This window comes from Morus notabilis, unplaced genomic scaffold (assembly GCF_000414095.1).
Source record: "Morus notabilis unplaced genomic scaffold, ASM41409v2 Scaffold297, whole genome shotgun sequence".
Classification (NCBI taxonomy): Eukaryota; Viridiplantae; Streptophyta; class Magnoliopsida; order Rosales; family Moraceae; genus Morus; species Morus notabilis.
This window is the reverse complement of record NW_010357726.1, coordinates 350010-366652: the sequence shown is the minus strand read 5'-3', so window position 1 is coordinate 366652 and position 16643 is coordinate 350010. Positions and strand designations below refer to the sequence as shown.

Below are 16643 nucleotides of genomic sequence, written 5' to 3'. Positions count from 1 at the left end.
GCCACACTTCTCTCTCACATAGGTGATTTCTTAATGAAGAGTAACCCGTATTAGTCCGCTCAGATTCCTGACGTATCCGACGCATAAGAATCATTAAAACCCATTGTTTAACCTCTCTCATGTGGGTTTCACTATTATCATAATAGGAATAGGTTGGGGTTACCCCCACAGTGAACTCAGCTGGTTAATACAATTTAGTTGTCTCATTGAACCTAGATCTTGGGATCTCCAGTGAGCTAGGTTGGGTTTGCTTTGACCTATTTATTCCATGGGCTTTAATTTCATTCCTCTCAATATTTTTTCAACTTGATCTCTATTCAGTCCTTTGGTCAGCGGATCTATAATATTATTTTTTGACCTTATATAGTCAACGACTATGACTCCCGTTGAGATCAGTTGTCTAATGGTATTATGTCAAAGACGTATATGTCTAGACTTACCATTATACATCGTATTATGTGCTCTACAAATAGTTGATTGGCAATCGTTATGTACGCAAATTGCAGGTACAAGCTTTGGGTAATCCGGAATGTCCTCCAAGAAATGTCTAAACCATTCAGCTTCTTCGTCACATTTATCCAATGCGACAAACTCAACTTCCATCGTGGATCTGGTTATTACCGTTTGCTTAGAGGATTTCCATGAAATAGTTGCACCACCCAAAATGAATACATATCCACTGGTAGCCTTAGAATCTTGTGTATCGGATATCCAACTTGCGTCAGAGTATCCTTCAAAAACAACAGGTTCTCTTGTGTAATGCAGTCCATAATCACGAGTATATCTTAAGTACCTCAGTACTCTCACAATTGCTTTTCAGTGGTCATCTCCTGGGTTACTCGTGAAGCTACTCAATCTACTTAGAGTGAAAGTAATATCTGGTCTTGTACAGCTCATTAAGTACATCAGACTGCCAATCACTCTAGCATACTCCACCTGGAATATGCTTTCTCATATGTTTTTGGACAGATGTTGACTTATATCAATAGGAGTTCTAGCTATACCAGAATCATCTTTATTAAACTTGTCAAGTATCTTATCCATGTAATGTGACTGTGTCAATATGAGACCATCAGTCACCCTTTTGATTTTGATCCCCCAAATCACATCAGCCGGTCTCATATCTTTCATGTCAAACCTTGAGTTGAACATGTATTTGGTAGATTTGACCATCCGATCATTGCTACATACAATTATTATGTCGTCTACATATAGACAAAGAATGACATAACCGTCTTCTGTATTCTTGACATAAACACATTTGTCACACTCATTGATTTTGAATACATTTGACATCATCAAATTTCTTATGTCATTATTTTGGAGCTTGTTTCAGTCCGTACAAAGACTTTACCAATGTGCAGACTTTTTTCTCTTCTTTTGGAGCTACACAACCCTCAGGTTGTTCCATGTTGATTTCTTCTTCCAGATCTCTATTTAGAAAGGTTGTCTTCATATCCATTTGATGAACTTCAAGATTCCGCAGCGCAGCAATCGCTAGTATCATCCTTATAGATGTTATTCTCGTCACATGAGAATACGTGTCAAAGTAATCAAGGCATTCTCGTTGTCTATAACCTTTTATTACTAGTCCGGCCTTATACTTGTCAATTGATCCATCTGTCTTCATTTTCCATTTAAAAATCCATTTAGAACCTAGTAGTTTATTTCCTGGTGGAAGGTCTACTAGTTCTCAAGTATGATTTTGTAAGATGGAATCTATCTCACTCTTTATGGCTTCTTTCCATAAAGGACCATCAGTTGAGCTCACAGCTTCTTTATACGTTTGAGGTTCAGTCTTTAGCATATAGGTTAGAAAATCCGGTCCGAAAGACTTTTCTATCCTTGCCCTCTTACTTTGTCTAGGCTCTTCCTCTGTTTCTACATTTTCATCATTTTCAGAATTTTGACTACAATCTTCTATGATAGTCTCAAAAATTCGTTTTGACGAACTTGGCTCATCTTCCTTAGTCTTACATGGAAATACATGTCCAAATAACGATCCATTCCTAGTCTCTATTATCGTATTCTTGTGTATGTCAGAGTTTTTAAACTCGTGCACAAGGAACCGATTCGCACCCCCTTTCCAATTGAGCCCCTTTGCAAAATGGGCCTTACTAGGCCTTTAATATGGCTTAACAAGTCATTTTCCAACTATATATATATATATATATATATATATATTCATGTCTTATTTTGTCAAATTTTTATATATTGCTTTTGTATGTGCGTATATAACACAAGCCCATTAGTGCTCGAGATTAGGACATGGTATTGGTAGGTTAATTTGGTGAGCAGTTGTGAAATGCCGGTGTAATGATGCTAAATCTTTAATATGAAAACTTTTTTCCCAAATCAGGGATCAGTTCGTTATTATGTAAAATTTAATGGTCGACTTTTGGGTTAAGGTTTTGTTATTATGTAAAATTTATGGTCGAATTTTTGGATTAGACTTTTCATTTGACAAGATAGGGAAAAGCGATAATTACATAAAATATCTATGTTATTAAGTCCTGAATTTAAAAATGTCTACTTGTATATAATATTACAAAAATATCGCTTTTAAATAATAAGGAACGTGTAATATTGGGTTTTATTGTTTATTTTGTACGCATTCCTTATACAGTGATTTTTGCTGTAATTGTGGGCGAATTTTTTCTCAATCTATTTTGCATGTTGACCTTTCTTTTGTAATAGATTTGATTTGATTTGATTTCAGCCTTTTCTTTATCTGATAATTAATTTTTAAATAAAATGTTTTGTTTGACTTGTCATTGCAATTGAAATGATTTATGACTTGTTCTTTTGAGTCAAAAACTCAAAAAAAGACGATTTGAATTATAACTTTATTTGAATTTATATTTTTTTAAGTTTGTATTTGAGTTTGGGACTAAAATTTGAGTTCAAATTTTCCCTTCAACTCGAGTTCAGAAACTCAAACTCAAATTAATGAATAGTATTTTTTCTATTCTTAAAAATGTTATAACTTTTTCGTTTTAATTTTGATTGAGATGATTTTTTTTCTATGCGTTAACAACGAAAAAATGAATAAAACCCCACCCATATATCCTATTAGAATTTTCCATCAGTATTGAGTTTTTATTAAAATATTATCTAAATATAAATTTAAGTTTTGACTCACTCAAACACAAATTCAAAAAGATTCTTATCTCAAACCATAACTCAAATATACACAACCAAACACAAACTCAAGTTATAACTTCAACTTAAATTATAACTCAAATTCAACTTAAAAATTATACTCAAGTTAAACTTTAAAAGAACAAGCCCTTAACTTCTTCACCATTATCACTTTCCTGCATATTTTGCAGTTTTTTAAAATTTCTTTACTCAATTTTTTTTTTTTCAAATGTTCAACGTTTTTTCTAAGGCAAATATTTAACGTTTAATACAAATCATAAAGTTTTCATTTCATTTATGTTCATAATGCACATCATTTTTGTCATAATGAGAACATATAATTATTGCTTTGCACATATAATATTTGTTTAAATTTTTTGTCATAATTTATGTATCCATTTCTGTAAATAATATGTAAAGTTTTAGCTGTATGCCTTCCCGTACCAACGTAAAAGTATACTATGTTATTAGTTAAATCTTTTGGATAGTATTTTGATAAAATTCGGGAGATGCTTTTGAATTTTTTCTAAAGACCTGTACGTGAACTCATAATTCTAAAGTCTCGTCAATGAATTCTCTCACAAAAATTAAATTTATAATTAAAATTATTAACTTAAATTTGTAAATTTGGCCATTATTATTTTGGGTTTCAACTAAAATACTTACGGGAGAAAGAGGAAAATAGGTCAAGACTTGAGATGAATTAAAATTAATAAGTCAATAGTTTACATAAGTTAATAAATAGGTCAAATTACTGTTTTCGTCCATAACTTGTCTGGTTATGAACCATAACTTAATAAGTTATTGTCCATAATTGTCTATAACTTGTCTGGCTATAAACCATAACTTGACAAGTTTATCCATAACTTATCTGATTTTAAATCATAACTTGATAAGTTATGACCTATTAATTTCTATAATTAAAAATTTGCCTATATACTTTCTTAAGTTTTTTATATTGATATATTTTCTATTATTTTCCGATACGTATTTTGGTTGAAACTCTCTCTCTTTTCTTTTTTTTTTTACCTTTACTTCTTCTTGCTTTTTCTAACAGTGTGAGATTCTTTTCCCTGTATTAATTTATTACTGCTTATATACTATTGTATCTATTGTGGTGATAATGTATAGCATAAGCCATAATGTACCGTGTTTCTCTGAATTGTCTATATAGAGACATATCATGCTACTATGCTATGCCGATGGGCTTGTGATTCAAAGGCTTCATGTAAGTGAAGGGCCAGGCCTTTGAAAGCGTGTGTGTTTTCTCTTCTTTTTTTTTTTTTTTTTTTTTTTTTTGTGAAGGGCCTGTGAAGTTGTTACAAGGAACTGGCGAATGAGTACTTTCTATTTTCTAAGCGGATTAATTTTAATAATATGACTCTTGAATAAATAATTATTATTTTTATTTTTATTTTTATATATTTTCACAATTAGCATCATCATTCAATAAAAGTGGGACTTTATCAGTTTTATTTGAGTTAAAATGACAATTGTTTCCCATTTTAATTTTAAAGCATTTAATATATATATATATATAAATATATATTATGAAGGCTTTTATAATTCAAATGTTCAAAGTAGAGAGAGCAGGAGGAAAACGAACGCGGGTGTGCACAGAGACCAAGAAACCCCAACGACCACCATCGTCTCGTCTACCACCGTTTACCACCTTGAGCACCAATGAACCCACGATAGCGAGAACCCACGCAATCACACGACGAGAACGGACGAACCTCCACCAGAGAAATCAACGCCTAAACCTCTTCGTCGGAGAAGAACGAACAGAGAAAACCTCCCCCTCTTCGCCGAATAAATCAGCCACGAAACAGACAAGGTCAATGGCGAATTCCGAGACAAAAGTGAAAACTTTGTTGGTTTTTTTTGTTTATTTGTTTTTTTTCTCTCTTACGTATTTATTGTTTTTTTCCTTTTACTATTTTCTGTCATCTTAAAAGAAAAAAAAGGCTTTGGAGGAGGAGATAAAAGCAGATAAGGTCAATTATTTAAAATTTTTGGGGGTCATTGGATTTTCATTGTGCTCCTTATTTGGTCTGTGACTCTGCTTGATGGCTAGTCATATTATTATGACCGCTTGGTAATTTTATTATGACTGGTCATAAGTACGGTCATAGTAATATGACCGACTGTCATAATTACTATGACCACCCATTAGGCAGGCATGCGCATAGTGCGATTGTCTGACTGATGAGCCTGCAGTCATAACATTATGACCATCGGTCATAGTAATGTGACCGCATAATTATTAGGCTCATAGTGGGACTGCCTTGCGGTCATAGCATTATGACCCTCAGTCATAGTAATGTGACCGCACAATTGTCAGACTTTTAGTGTGCTAGTCACAGTACTTTTTTTATGGGCGACCATCAGTCATAACACTATGAGTGAGCCTACATGATGGGCGGTCATAGAATTACGACCGTCGGTCATAGTACTATGATTGCTCAATGGTCAGACTCTTAGTGTCTTAGTCATAATACTTTTGTTAACAACTTTGTTTGCTTTTCTTGGTTTTTTTTTGTATTTATTGTTTTTTTTTTTACCATTTTTTGTCATCTTAGAAGAAAAGAAAGGCTTTGGAGGAAGAGATGTCGTTGATAGAATCTGACATCATAGTCAGAAGATATCTTCACAAGAGTTTTCCCGTCTTCAACAACACTATCTTAAGGATAAACTTTTTCCTTGTGACCGAATCCCAAGCACATTCTCACCAAATCTATAAAATCAATATAAGTTGTGTTGGTGGGGACCAATATCCCCTTCATTTCACAATTGACGTATCTTGAAACACGGTCCTAATATCCATTGTACTTGATGAAAACGTTCAATCAAGCAGCCATTCCTAAATAATTCAAAAACAATAACTATTAATCAACATGCAATTACTCCTAGTCGTCATCGAATCATTAGAAATGGCCAGTCATAACACTGTGTAATGGCCGGTCATAAGGCAATCATAGTGTGTCAGTCATAACACTATGAGTCATTTCAGTCATAATATTATGACCGGATGGTCATATCACTATGACTGCCTTACGGTCATAATACTATGACCGGCCATTTTGACTCATATTGTTATAATTTAACTTAGAGATAATGACTCATACTGTTATGACTGACTGATCATAGTATTATGACCGAACATATAACACTATGAGTCATAATACTATGACTCTCAAGGTCAACTATGTTTTTGACGTGTTGGTCGTTACAATCAGTTTACATATTAATTATAAACCATTTAAAATCTCAAATTGACAATGGATATTTTCAATTCCTATCACATTAAGTTCAACCCAATCATTTTTTTTTAAATTCTATATACTAAGTCTTCTAAAAAATAAATTTAAAAAGACAAAGATAAAAGAAAAAAAAATTGTGTACCAACCTCGATCTGTGCACAACCGGAGTATTGGTGACGAGAGAATAAGGACGTAGGAAAAAGAGAGACCGAGTAGAGAGAGAGACTAAACTTGAGAGAAAGAGAGAGAACTGAAAATGAGGTGTAAAGAGTGAGAGAATGAGCGAGAAAGAGTTGAGAGTTTCTTTAAAGTGCTTTTAAATGATAATTTTAACTTACGTGGCATAGAAGTCATTTTACTTTACACTGCTAACATGACAATACTAATTGTAAAAGTACTAAAATTAATAATTATTTATTGAGAAGTGCTATTATTGAAATTAACCCCTTTCTTAAGCTCGCGCTTGAGACTTTTCTTATACCAAATTCATTTCTTCGTCCTTTCAAGAAAGCCAATAACCTCTAATGCATGCTTTACAAGAAAGCCAATAACATCTAATGCATGCTTTACAAGAATGAAGATTGACCAAAAGAATGTAGGTAAAAAGAGTAACAAATGCCACAGAACAAATCAGTAAGCACCACACACCTTAAATCAAAACATAATCCTGCTGTGATGAAAACAGAACAGAATTCTAGCAAAGATACAATGGCACAAACATATGTTATAGAGAAATTATTCGAAAACTGACTCTTAAAAAAAAATGAATGTATAAAGAATCAAAGGCCTGATAAATTACAACATCAGACACAAATAATTCAAACAAAGAACTCTATTTACAAATTACAAGATCATTTTTTAACAATATAATTGATCTATATAGCAAAATCAATCAAAATCCCCCAGATGAACTTTGCCAAACCTCAACACTCTGCTGATCCTTCCTTGTTACAAACATCTTATTACCTCCAAAAGCCAAATTGGTTATCCTGGAGCCGCCCATGTCCTTCATTTTCCCCATCAAGTTCTTCCTGAACACTCTCTCCCCCAACTCATCTTCGCTGTTCTTCACGGACCCCATTGCCACCTCTGACCAGAGCTCAATATCCCCGGCTTTACTGCAAAACACTTGACTTCCATGGCTCTCAATCTTGCACCCAACACCCTCCTTCTTCCCATTATACGCTATTCTACCATCCCCGAGACAAACCCACGGATTCTCAGCACCCAAATTCCTCAAATCCGCGAAGAAAACTTCGCCTGAGTTCACACCAACCTTGAACATTGATGACAAGTTATCCGAAACAGTAACATCAGAGAAGCAATCGACATTCTCTTTTAGCTCCCAAACGATATTCCCGGACCTAACATCCCAAAACTTTATGTTTCCCGACACTCCTGAAGGACCGCTGTGGGAACCAGACGCCATTAAAAGGCTGTTTCCAGAAACCCAGTTCAGTTTTGTTGCCGGGATTGCGGAGTTGATCTCAGCGCCATAAATCTCGTTGTGAGCGATCTCGGTCACCGGACGCAAGCTATGCAAATCATAAACCACAATGGAATTCGAGTTCCTCCGACCTGATTCAAAGCTCACGAAGAGAGACTCCTGATTCGATCCAATTGCTTGGACCGTTGAGCTAGACCTGGTCACGTTCTCCCAACTCAGAGTCTTCTTGACGGAGCCGTTCTCGAGGTCGAGAATCTGGAGACCGGAGAAGTCCGTCGCACCGGCGGCGACCACGGAGGGAGAAATCGCCAGCATCGAATCCACGGCGGCGAACTGCGTCAAGATCGTCCTTTTCTTCCTCAGAGACCAATCGAACGACGTGATTTTGCTCCCGTGCGCGACGTGGACCGACCCGAACGGCGTCGTCACGATCGCCGACGGTGAGTCCCGGCCGTTCATCGACAAAATCGCGGACCTCTCGAGGTTATACGCCTCGAATTGAGAGGGATTCGACACCGAATTGATCAGAAGATCCTCGACTCCGTAAAATCGGGACTCGAAAATCAAATCCTGGATATCGAAAACCCTAGCTTTCGACGGAAGATTACCTGTGCGGAGGAGAGAGAGGAAGACCGAGAAGAGCTCCGGGTCGCGATCGACGAACGGGACGCTGTGATGGGACGAAGAAATCGGCGGCTCCGACACCCTAGCGAAGAGCGAGTCTGGTCCGGCGAGGGCTAGGGTTTGCTTGGTGGTCTGAAAGAGCTGACCGCCAACATCGATGGTGATGATGTTGGAATCCGAGCTGTTGCTGCTGTTGGAGCCGTACGAAGAAGGTACTGAACCTCCGAAAGGTGGCATTTTTGTGCAAAAATGGAGGAAAGAGAAACAAAGAAGTGACGGCGATCGGCGGAGATGGCGGCGGTTGTGCTTTGACAGGAAAAGGGTTGGGGCTTATATATATGTGATGAAGAGGAGAGAGAAAGAGAGAGGATTTCTAGAAGGTCAAAGATATGGGGTTGGCTTTTTCTTGGGTCTTACACAAGAAAACGTGGTTAATTACGAACGTTCTTTGGTCAAAATGATACGTTACTAGAAAAATGTTAAATAAAAATAGATGGAAATAAAATTGTAGCCGTCCAACTTGGACTGTTAATTAGTTACGAGCGACTTTTTTTTTGCTAATCTAGTTGGGACTGACTCTTCTTTCATAAAGAAGGGTGGCAACCTATTTTTCACAAATCGACAACTCAAACTGACTTTTTTTTTTCTTTTCTTTTTTGTGTGAGAAATTATTTGATTTGGGTTTCATTTATGCAGATTCCAATTCCATATGTTTCGTTTTCCAGCTGATGTCGTTTGTTTGGGTTACGTTGTCGCTTTGCACTTACTGCCGTTTTTTTCATGTTAACAACATTTTCTTCTAGATGTGGTTTGATATTGTTAGTCTTATTCACTTATGTTTCCTTTTTTTTTTCTTTGTCGTTTATGCCAATAAGTAATTTTCTCGTTTGTTTTTTTAAATGATGTCGTTTCTTATTGTTATTGTGGCTTTCACATTAATTTTTTTAATTGTTCTTTTACTGTTCATGTCGTTTTATATACTTCATCTTGTTCTCTCATTTGTCGCTTTCGCCTTACATTCTTCATCCTTTAGATTTTGATGTCGTTTTTAATTCACATCGTGTTTCTACGTGATTGTCATTTTTCTTAATTTTTCCTTTTTCTTTGTTGTCGTATTAAAATTATTTTAGTTTTCTGTGTCATGGTTACAATTATTAGTTTTATGTAACTATTGTTTCTTATAATTGTAGTTGTTTCAGGTAAATATGTTTTTATTATTGTTATTTTTAAAACCTATGCACGTTGTCGTTTGTCATTGTTGTTGTTTTCCTTGTAATGTCGCCTCTTTACGTTATATTATGGGCTTTTTTCACAGTCGTTTTTGGGTCGATGTCGTTTGCAAGTCAATGCCATTTTCTATACGGTTGTCGTTTCCTTATAAATGTGGCTTGATCATATCTTTGTCATTTCCAATACGGTTGGTGTATTTTCTATTTCGTCATTACATTGTCGTTTGCCTTTTCTTCTCGTTCTTGTAAAGTTGTCGTTTGATCTTCCTATGTCGTTTAAAATTATGGTGGAGAATAATAGCATAAAACCGCAACACAGTGGAGATGCGGGGTATCGATCCCCGTACCTCTCGCATGCTAAGCGAGCGCTCTACCATCTGAGCTACATCCCCATATGCTCGTTTTATTACAGAATTGTGATTTTTTTTGGGGGGGGCGGGCGTGGGAGAGTCGATGTTGTTAATGATAATTTATGTTGCTGACGAAGGACATTCTAGATCAATGAAATTAAGGGGTTGTTCTTTTGTCTAAAAAACTCAAAAAAAGATAACTCGAGTTTCAACTTTATTCAAGTTCATGTTCTTTTAAGTTTTAACTTTATTCAATTTTACTCAACTTTATTCAAGTTACAACTTCAACTCAAGTTATAACTCAAATTCAACTCAAAAATTACACTCAAATTACACTCCAAAAAAACAACCCCTAAGTGGCTTGTATTTGACCTTAAGGAACATTCTCTTTCTTTTGCCCAATTCCAGGAAGGTTCCTGCAAGAACTTAGTACTCGGATGCCTTAAAATACAGTCGTCAAAAGTCAGCTCAAATTAAGATGGCGCAGTTCCAAGAAAAGGACAAAGAATTTGTGAATGGCACAATAAAAGAAGCTTCTTTTCCATTTGTTTGGGTTTTCTGAAATCGTACAGGCATTTACTAGTTCTAGAGCTTGCAATCCGATCCGTCAATGAATTTAAATTTATTATAAATGAGTTTATATTATAATTAAATTAATACGATTAATAAATGAGTTAGTTTTAAGTTGATCTCTTAACACGAAGTGATATAAATTGACATGATTAATTATATGTATCATCTATAATCTAATGATATATCATATAATATGAAAGTTTCTATAATATATTAAATATAAATAATGTGAATTTTAATATTTGTAGGTAAAATTCATTTATTTTCCTTAAAAAAAGATAAATTAATTAATAAACATGTTAAATATATCTTAATCGTGTTAAATAAGTTAATATTATATTAGTTATTTATTCAATATATTAATTTTAATAATTTATACGGGTTGACACAATTAATAAATTAATCACGTTTAAGTTGATATTTTTAACACATTTAATAAATATGTCATATTAAAATTGATATTTTTTAACATGATTAATAAATAGATTTATACAAACCCGACCCAATTAACTGGCTCGAAGGAAAGAATTTCTTTTCTTTTTCTTTTTTTTTTTTGCTTGAAAAGAATTTCTTCCTCTTTCGTTCCTTCTATTAGGTGCCAAATAGTTGAATTCTAGAACAACACGTGTGATGAGACTCGTTTTGTCTTCGTCCAGATACAGCTTTATCTTTATAGATAGAAAGAGCAAAACAAAAACAAAACAAACAAAAAAAACAAAAACAAAAACAACAACAACAACAACAACAACCTTTTCGGCAAAACCCATATTTATAATAGTATATAAAAAACGAATGTCACTTCAATTAATCCCTATATTTTACATCAACTTCTCATGTTGGAATATCTAGCAGCCAAAAACTGAAAAAGATGCGATTAACAACAAGCTTTGCACTTTTGTTTTACCTCTTTCCCTGTATACAGAAATACAACCACTGGATAAGAGCATTATTTGTATTACACAATTGTTTAGTTCTGTTAAAAAGAGATGGGCATAAAATCATAGATAGCAAGAAGTTACCGTTAACCTGCTTTCTACTTGCGCCTAAGATAAAAATTATACACTACCCCCAGTCTTAGAACAATCCTTTCCCCTGTCTTGAGGTCACAATGTACAAAAATAGCCTGTAATTCCTGCACTGATACTTTCTAGTTTCTACGGGTTATTCACTTTCTGATTTTAGAAACCAAAAAATTGTCTATAAAATCTGAGCCTATTGTGGCATTGTTGGTTTGCATAACCAAATCATCCTGCTCCGCGGAGAGGGAAGCATCAAGTTCAAGTGCAACCAACCATACAAGTTAACTGACACCAGGCTGAATCATGGGAAAAAAAGACCAATTTTGAGAAGGTGCACCCTCCTTCCCAGCAACCTTCTGATTGGCCCACCAGTCAGAGACGCTATCCGACTTGTGTAGATCGCCAGCGTCGGCATTGTCAAAATTGAACTCTTTGGAAGAACCGAGAGTGATGGATCGATGCTTCTGGTGCTGCAGTACTTCCTCCCCGCTCGTTGGAGCTTTGTCTGGCTCTTCATTGGATGTCTCACCAACTCTATTCTCGCAACCAATTTCTTCCACTTTGTTGGAATCCGAATTCTCTTCTCTTTGACCCATTGTAGTATCTTTTAAAGATGTTAACATAGCTTCAGCCAATGGGACGGTCTTCTTTTCCACATATCTTATAACATCTTCTGTGCTTACGTCAAAAGAGACTCTCCGGTCAGCAACATTTTCAGCATTGCGGCATCTGCCATTGGGTTTCAGGTGTGGTGCAACCTCAAATGTAGATATGGGCTTCACTGAATCTGGGGTCAAAGAACCAGAACCTTGTCGCGAGCCCCAATCAAATTTGGAGAGCTTATCGAGGTTCAATAACTTCGGAGGGTCACCTGTCCGGAACTCGAGGAAGTGAGGACCACGTGCAGCAAACTCTGGATCGGGAAAAGGAGAAGATGTACCAGAACCTGAGATGCCCGAGCTTGGCGATATAAGTTGGCCAATAGGGCTTCCAGGTTGGAAATAGTAAGACTGGAATTCATTGTGGAATATTGGGAATCTCTGACCAGGTTCACCGTTGTGGATATTTGGGTCAAGCAACTGTGCAAACGGAACCTCGGGTGAGGAAGGTGTCGTCAAATGCACAGACTCGGGGGGAGGGGTGAAAGGAGCAGTTGACGGTTCAGTTGTGAAGGTTGAGAAGACGGGTGGTGACACTAATTGCGTTTCGTGGGCATAAGGGCCAATGGCAAAAATTGAAGCAGGCCCGCCCGGGGAGTACATACTGGCAGAGACAGAAGTGAGTGAAAGCAAACCGGCTGGCGATTGTGTGGCCGAAGGAGGTTCCGATTGGAGAAAAGATGCAGGTGAAGAGGGAGGAGCAATGAAGGGAAGTATAACTGCATGCGTTTGGGTTGAATTTTCGGCTCTTGGAGCGCTGTTTCCAGGTTGTGCTGTTTCTGGTACAAGAACTCCATGCCCAATTCGCGTTCTGTTTTTTGGAGTTCCAAAACACCAATATATGCTCAAGCAGCCACCCCACCTTCTCTTCTGTATGACAGAAAATGACACAACTTTTAGCACAAAAAAAACTCAACTTCCCTCTGTATCTAGAGTGATAATATCAATCATTAGAAGACCTTCTGATGCCAAAACTCGATTCCTAAAAACATTATTTTTCCATCATACCAGAGCATTTCAATATATTTACTTATAAATCACTTAAAAAAAATCAAAGCTTTACTACCAAACAGTGATGAGTTCAGAACTTCACACTGAAACATAATTTAAAAGTAACAAACCAAAAAACCATCCTTTCTATTGAAAGAAAGCGAGAATTTACTCAACGTTGAAATCAAGCTGATATGAATTCCACCATAGCTAAGACTTATATCGTAAATCAAACATTCCAAACTCGAATTGATCACAAAACACAATCAAATCAAAGAAACAACTATAAAAAGAGAAAGATTTCACAGAGCGATGATTCCAACTTATACACGAAGAGAGAAAATTTACCCGAACCGTGGCTTGAGGAACACGATTCTCCGCCATGGCGATTGCAGTGGCGGCGGCGTTTATAGTTTCCAAGGCGTTGTTCATGGTTCTCGAGTCTCCTCCGCCACTCGCGCCTCTCATCTCCTATCCTTGTTGAACAAATTTCCGCTTCACTCCTCACAGAAATTTTTCGTTTTTCATTTGATTTTCTCGGCGAAGAAAGCACCAGAATTTTCTCGAGAAACAAACGAGAGAAGAACTCTTGAAGATTGATGAGCAAGATTCAGAAGAAATTTGGAATTCTGATTCACAAACCAAAGTGAAAATGAATTGCTATATTAATACGAAATCGAAATCTCGATCTGTTTATGATGAGATCTTTAACATTATTTTTAGTCTTTATTTTGCGTGTTTGATTTAATATTTATATTATTATTTGGAGTTTTTTTGGTGCGAAGAGGCTTTGGAGGTCAAACACGGCAATGACTTGTTTTTCCTCGCTATAATACCAGAACACTTTTTAATAATCTTTTCGTTCATGTATATCTCAGTATTATCTATCACACAATTTTACGAAAATAACCCCATGATTCTACCATGCCATTTATCTGCTACGCTATATTGGCAGTATTAATAATAATAATAATTAATTGTTATTAGTATCCTTCTATATTATTATAGCTTCAACAAAATATCATATCTTCATCATATTTCTTCAAATTGAAATTACACAACATCGATATGGATCTCTTGTTATAGAAGATTTATTTTGATTATATTGTATGAGAAGTACAAAAAATATGATATTGCATCATATATTCATCATATTCTTCCGAGTTTATATATATTTTATCCTGACATAAATTTAATGTAATTGGATATTCTAATTAAATAATATCAATAGAGATTATCAATCATACATGATGCTTTATTATTATTATTATTATTATTTTATCATTATTATTAGTTTCGGTTAGGGGTTTGGGACACGGACGAAGGCTCGGGGCAAAACGGCGTTGGCGTCTACGACGGCTTTGGTGAGCTGGACGGTCACGGGGGTGGCCGAGGGATAGGGCTGGTAATGGGTTTTTAGTTCAACTAGGAACTTGTGAATATAGGGGGTTGAGATCTGATTTTTTTAGATCAATGGCTGATATTTAATAGATATTTTTGTCTAAATTTAACATAGTTAAGTTTAAGAGGTATTGGTGTAATTATGTTTGGTCAAGAGGTGTCACTTTTGTTTTAGTAAAACACAATGATGTTAATATAATAAGCCCTTATTATTATCTAAAAAGAACGAAAGTATATATAAAGTTTTGCATTCTGCCGGCTTGTAAATTTTCTCGTGTACTGAGGCTAGTTTGGTAAAAGCAATAGGACAACAATTATTATCGTGGGATTAATAACAATAGTTATACAGTTGGGAATTAATAATTGTCTTTTTGTTGATGAAGAAATTTATTGGCTCGCAGCGTTAATTGGTCAAAGAGCGCGCGTGCGGGCGTCGCCTTTGTCAATGATGGCTTCCGTGCCCAAGTCCGCCACTATCTCAGAGATCTTGGTCCCACATTTCCAAAATTCTTCTCACTTTTACCCTCCAACTTTATGAACTAATAACTCCGTGATCTTTCTTTTTCTTCTTCTTTTCTTTTCTTTCTTTCTTCTTTTTTTTTTTTTTTTTTTACTAAAAATGCTTGTTCCACCTCTCATTTACAATTGCCATGGCCCTTTTTTTAAATAATAATAATAATGATAATCTTTCTGATTTTTGTGTGACGTGTCCCCAAAGCCTTCCTTTCTCAGATATCAAAAGAAACTTGACCAAAAAAAAAGATATCAAAAGAAACCTTTTTAATTAATAAAGGGTTATAATATTTTCCATTTCTTTCTCACTTCTTACTTTTTTACCTTGACTATTGGGTTTTGACTTCTACCTTATTATTGCTGAGTATGAGTAGTTGAACTTTAATTTATATCAATTTTTTTATCTTGAGTATGAGTAGTTGAACTTTTTAATTAATAAAGGGTAATAATTTTGGAAATGATCTTGTATGACCATTTAATATCCATACGATATAAAATAACGGCAACAATTGTATGGAATTTAAAATAAGAAAAGTTTTAACCACTAAATTTAGAAAGGTTTAAAAAATATTTGAAATAAGAATGTACAACAAAAATCTAATTTAAAATTAAATTAGAATATAGTAACTCAAGTCGAGGAACGAATTTCTATTTTACGAAAAAAAAAAAATTTTTTGAAAGTTATTATTTCGTTTTAAAAGAAACAATATTCAATTTAGAAAAGATAAAAAAAATATTTCACAATATTTTACGAGAAGTATAAGATTATAGAGTTAAGTAAAGGCCACGTAAATGCTTAATTTTTTTTTTGTTTTCCTTCTTCTTTTGGTGAATAAAAGATCACTTGTGGCATGGTTGGTCCTACTCCAAAAGTCCCATGGTCATGAAATTGCCAGAAGAAAACATTAAAATAAAATTGAAAAATTAAAAACAAAGAAAAATGGTTCAAATATTACAGATTGACGCTAAGTCCCATGGAAAGCCACAATCATCAATCCCTTAGGCTTTAGGTATTATTGGGTCCACATGTTAATCGGTAAAGGCGGAATAATGTCTTTCTCAATGGGTGGGAAAAGGGAATTGGTTTGAGAAATAGAGGCAAGATAAATGATTGGAGGAGGTAGCAAAAGAAGAACATGAAAAGCTTCAACTAAAAGTAGTATATGCTTTTTGGGGCATGGCATCAAGTGCCCTATATTGTAATATATATATATATATATATATATGACATCATACGTTAAGGTGGAACTGCTCAAGCTAAACTTGCAAAAGAACCATAATTTCATGCATTTAACAGACATAATTTCAGAAAAGCTCACATTTTACTATGCCATATATATTTGTTTTTTCGTTGAATGCAATGGAAGGCTTTTTGACCCCCTAACAAATTCATAATGAGTCCTTAAACAGCAGTTGAATCTTCAGAATGATTGT

The 16643-nt window shown here is 35.1% G+C and overlaps 2 protein-coding genes and 1 non-coding gene across 3 annotated transcripts; all 3 read right to left on the bottom strand.

Annotated features, from left to right (window-relative positions):
* Positions 1-7106: 7106 nt before the first annotated feature.
* Positions 7107-8780, bottom strand: LOC21407003 (BTB/POZ domain-containing protein At5g41330). The gene has a single exon (XM_010090782.2). It carries the CDS (start codon positions 8710-8712, stop codon positions 7297-7299), a length of 1416 nt encoding a protein of 471 aa, XP_010089084.1. The 5' UTR covers positions 8713-8780; the 3' UTR covers positions 7107-7296.
* A 1243-nt stretch (positions 8781-10023) lies between these two features.
* Positions 10024-10096, bottom strand: TRNAA-AGC. Its single transcript has one exon. It is a non-coding gene; the product is annotated as a tRNA-Ala (tRNA).
* Positions 10097-11377: 1281 nt separating this feature from the next.
* Positions 11378-13992, bottom strand: LOC21407002. Its single transcript, XM_010090781.2, has 2 exons — positions 13644-13992; positions 11378-13175 (listed from the first exon to the last, which is right to left on the bottom strand). Exons 1-2 carry the CDS (start codon positions 13761-13763, stop codon positions 11928-11930), a joined length of 1368 nt encoding a protein of 455 aa, XP_010089083.1. The 5' UTR covers positions 13764-13992; the 3' UTR covers positions 11378-11927.
* Positions 13993-16643: the final 2651 nt, after the last annotated feature.

What these genes read in the sequence shown, in the direction of transcription:
- LOC21407003 (XM_010090782.2), bottom strand. Translation starts at nt 8,712, where the DNA reads ATGCCACCTTTCGGAGGTTCAGTACCTTCTTCGTACGGCTCCAACAGC.
- LOC21407002 (XM_010090781.2), bottom strand. Translation starts at nt 13,763, where the DNA reads ATGAGAGGCGCGAGTGGCGGAGGAGACTCGAGAACCATGAACAACGCC. An exon ending in TTCCTCAAGCCACGGTTCGG is followed by an intron (nt 13,176 to 13,643) that starts GTAAATTTTCTC and finishes TCTGTCATACAG; the next exon opens with AAGAGAAGGTGGGGTGGCTG.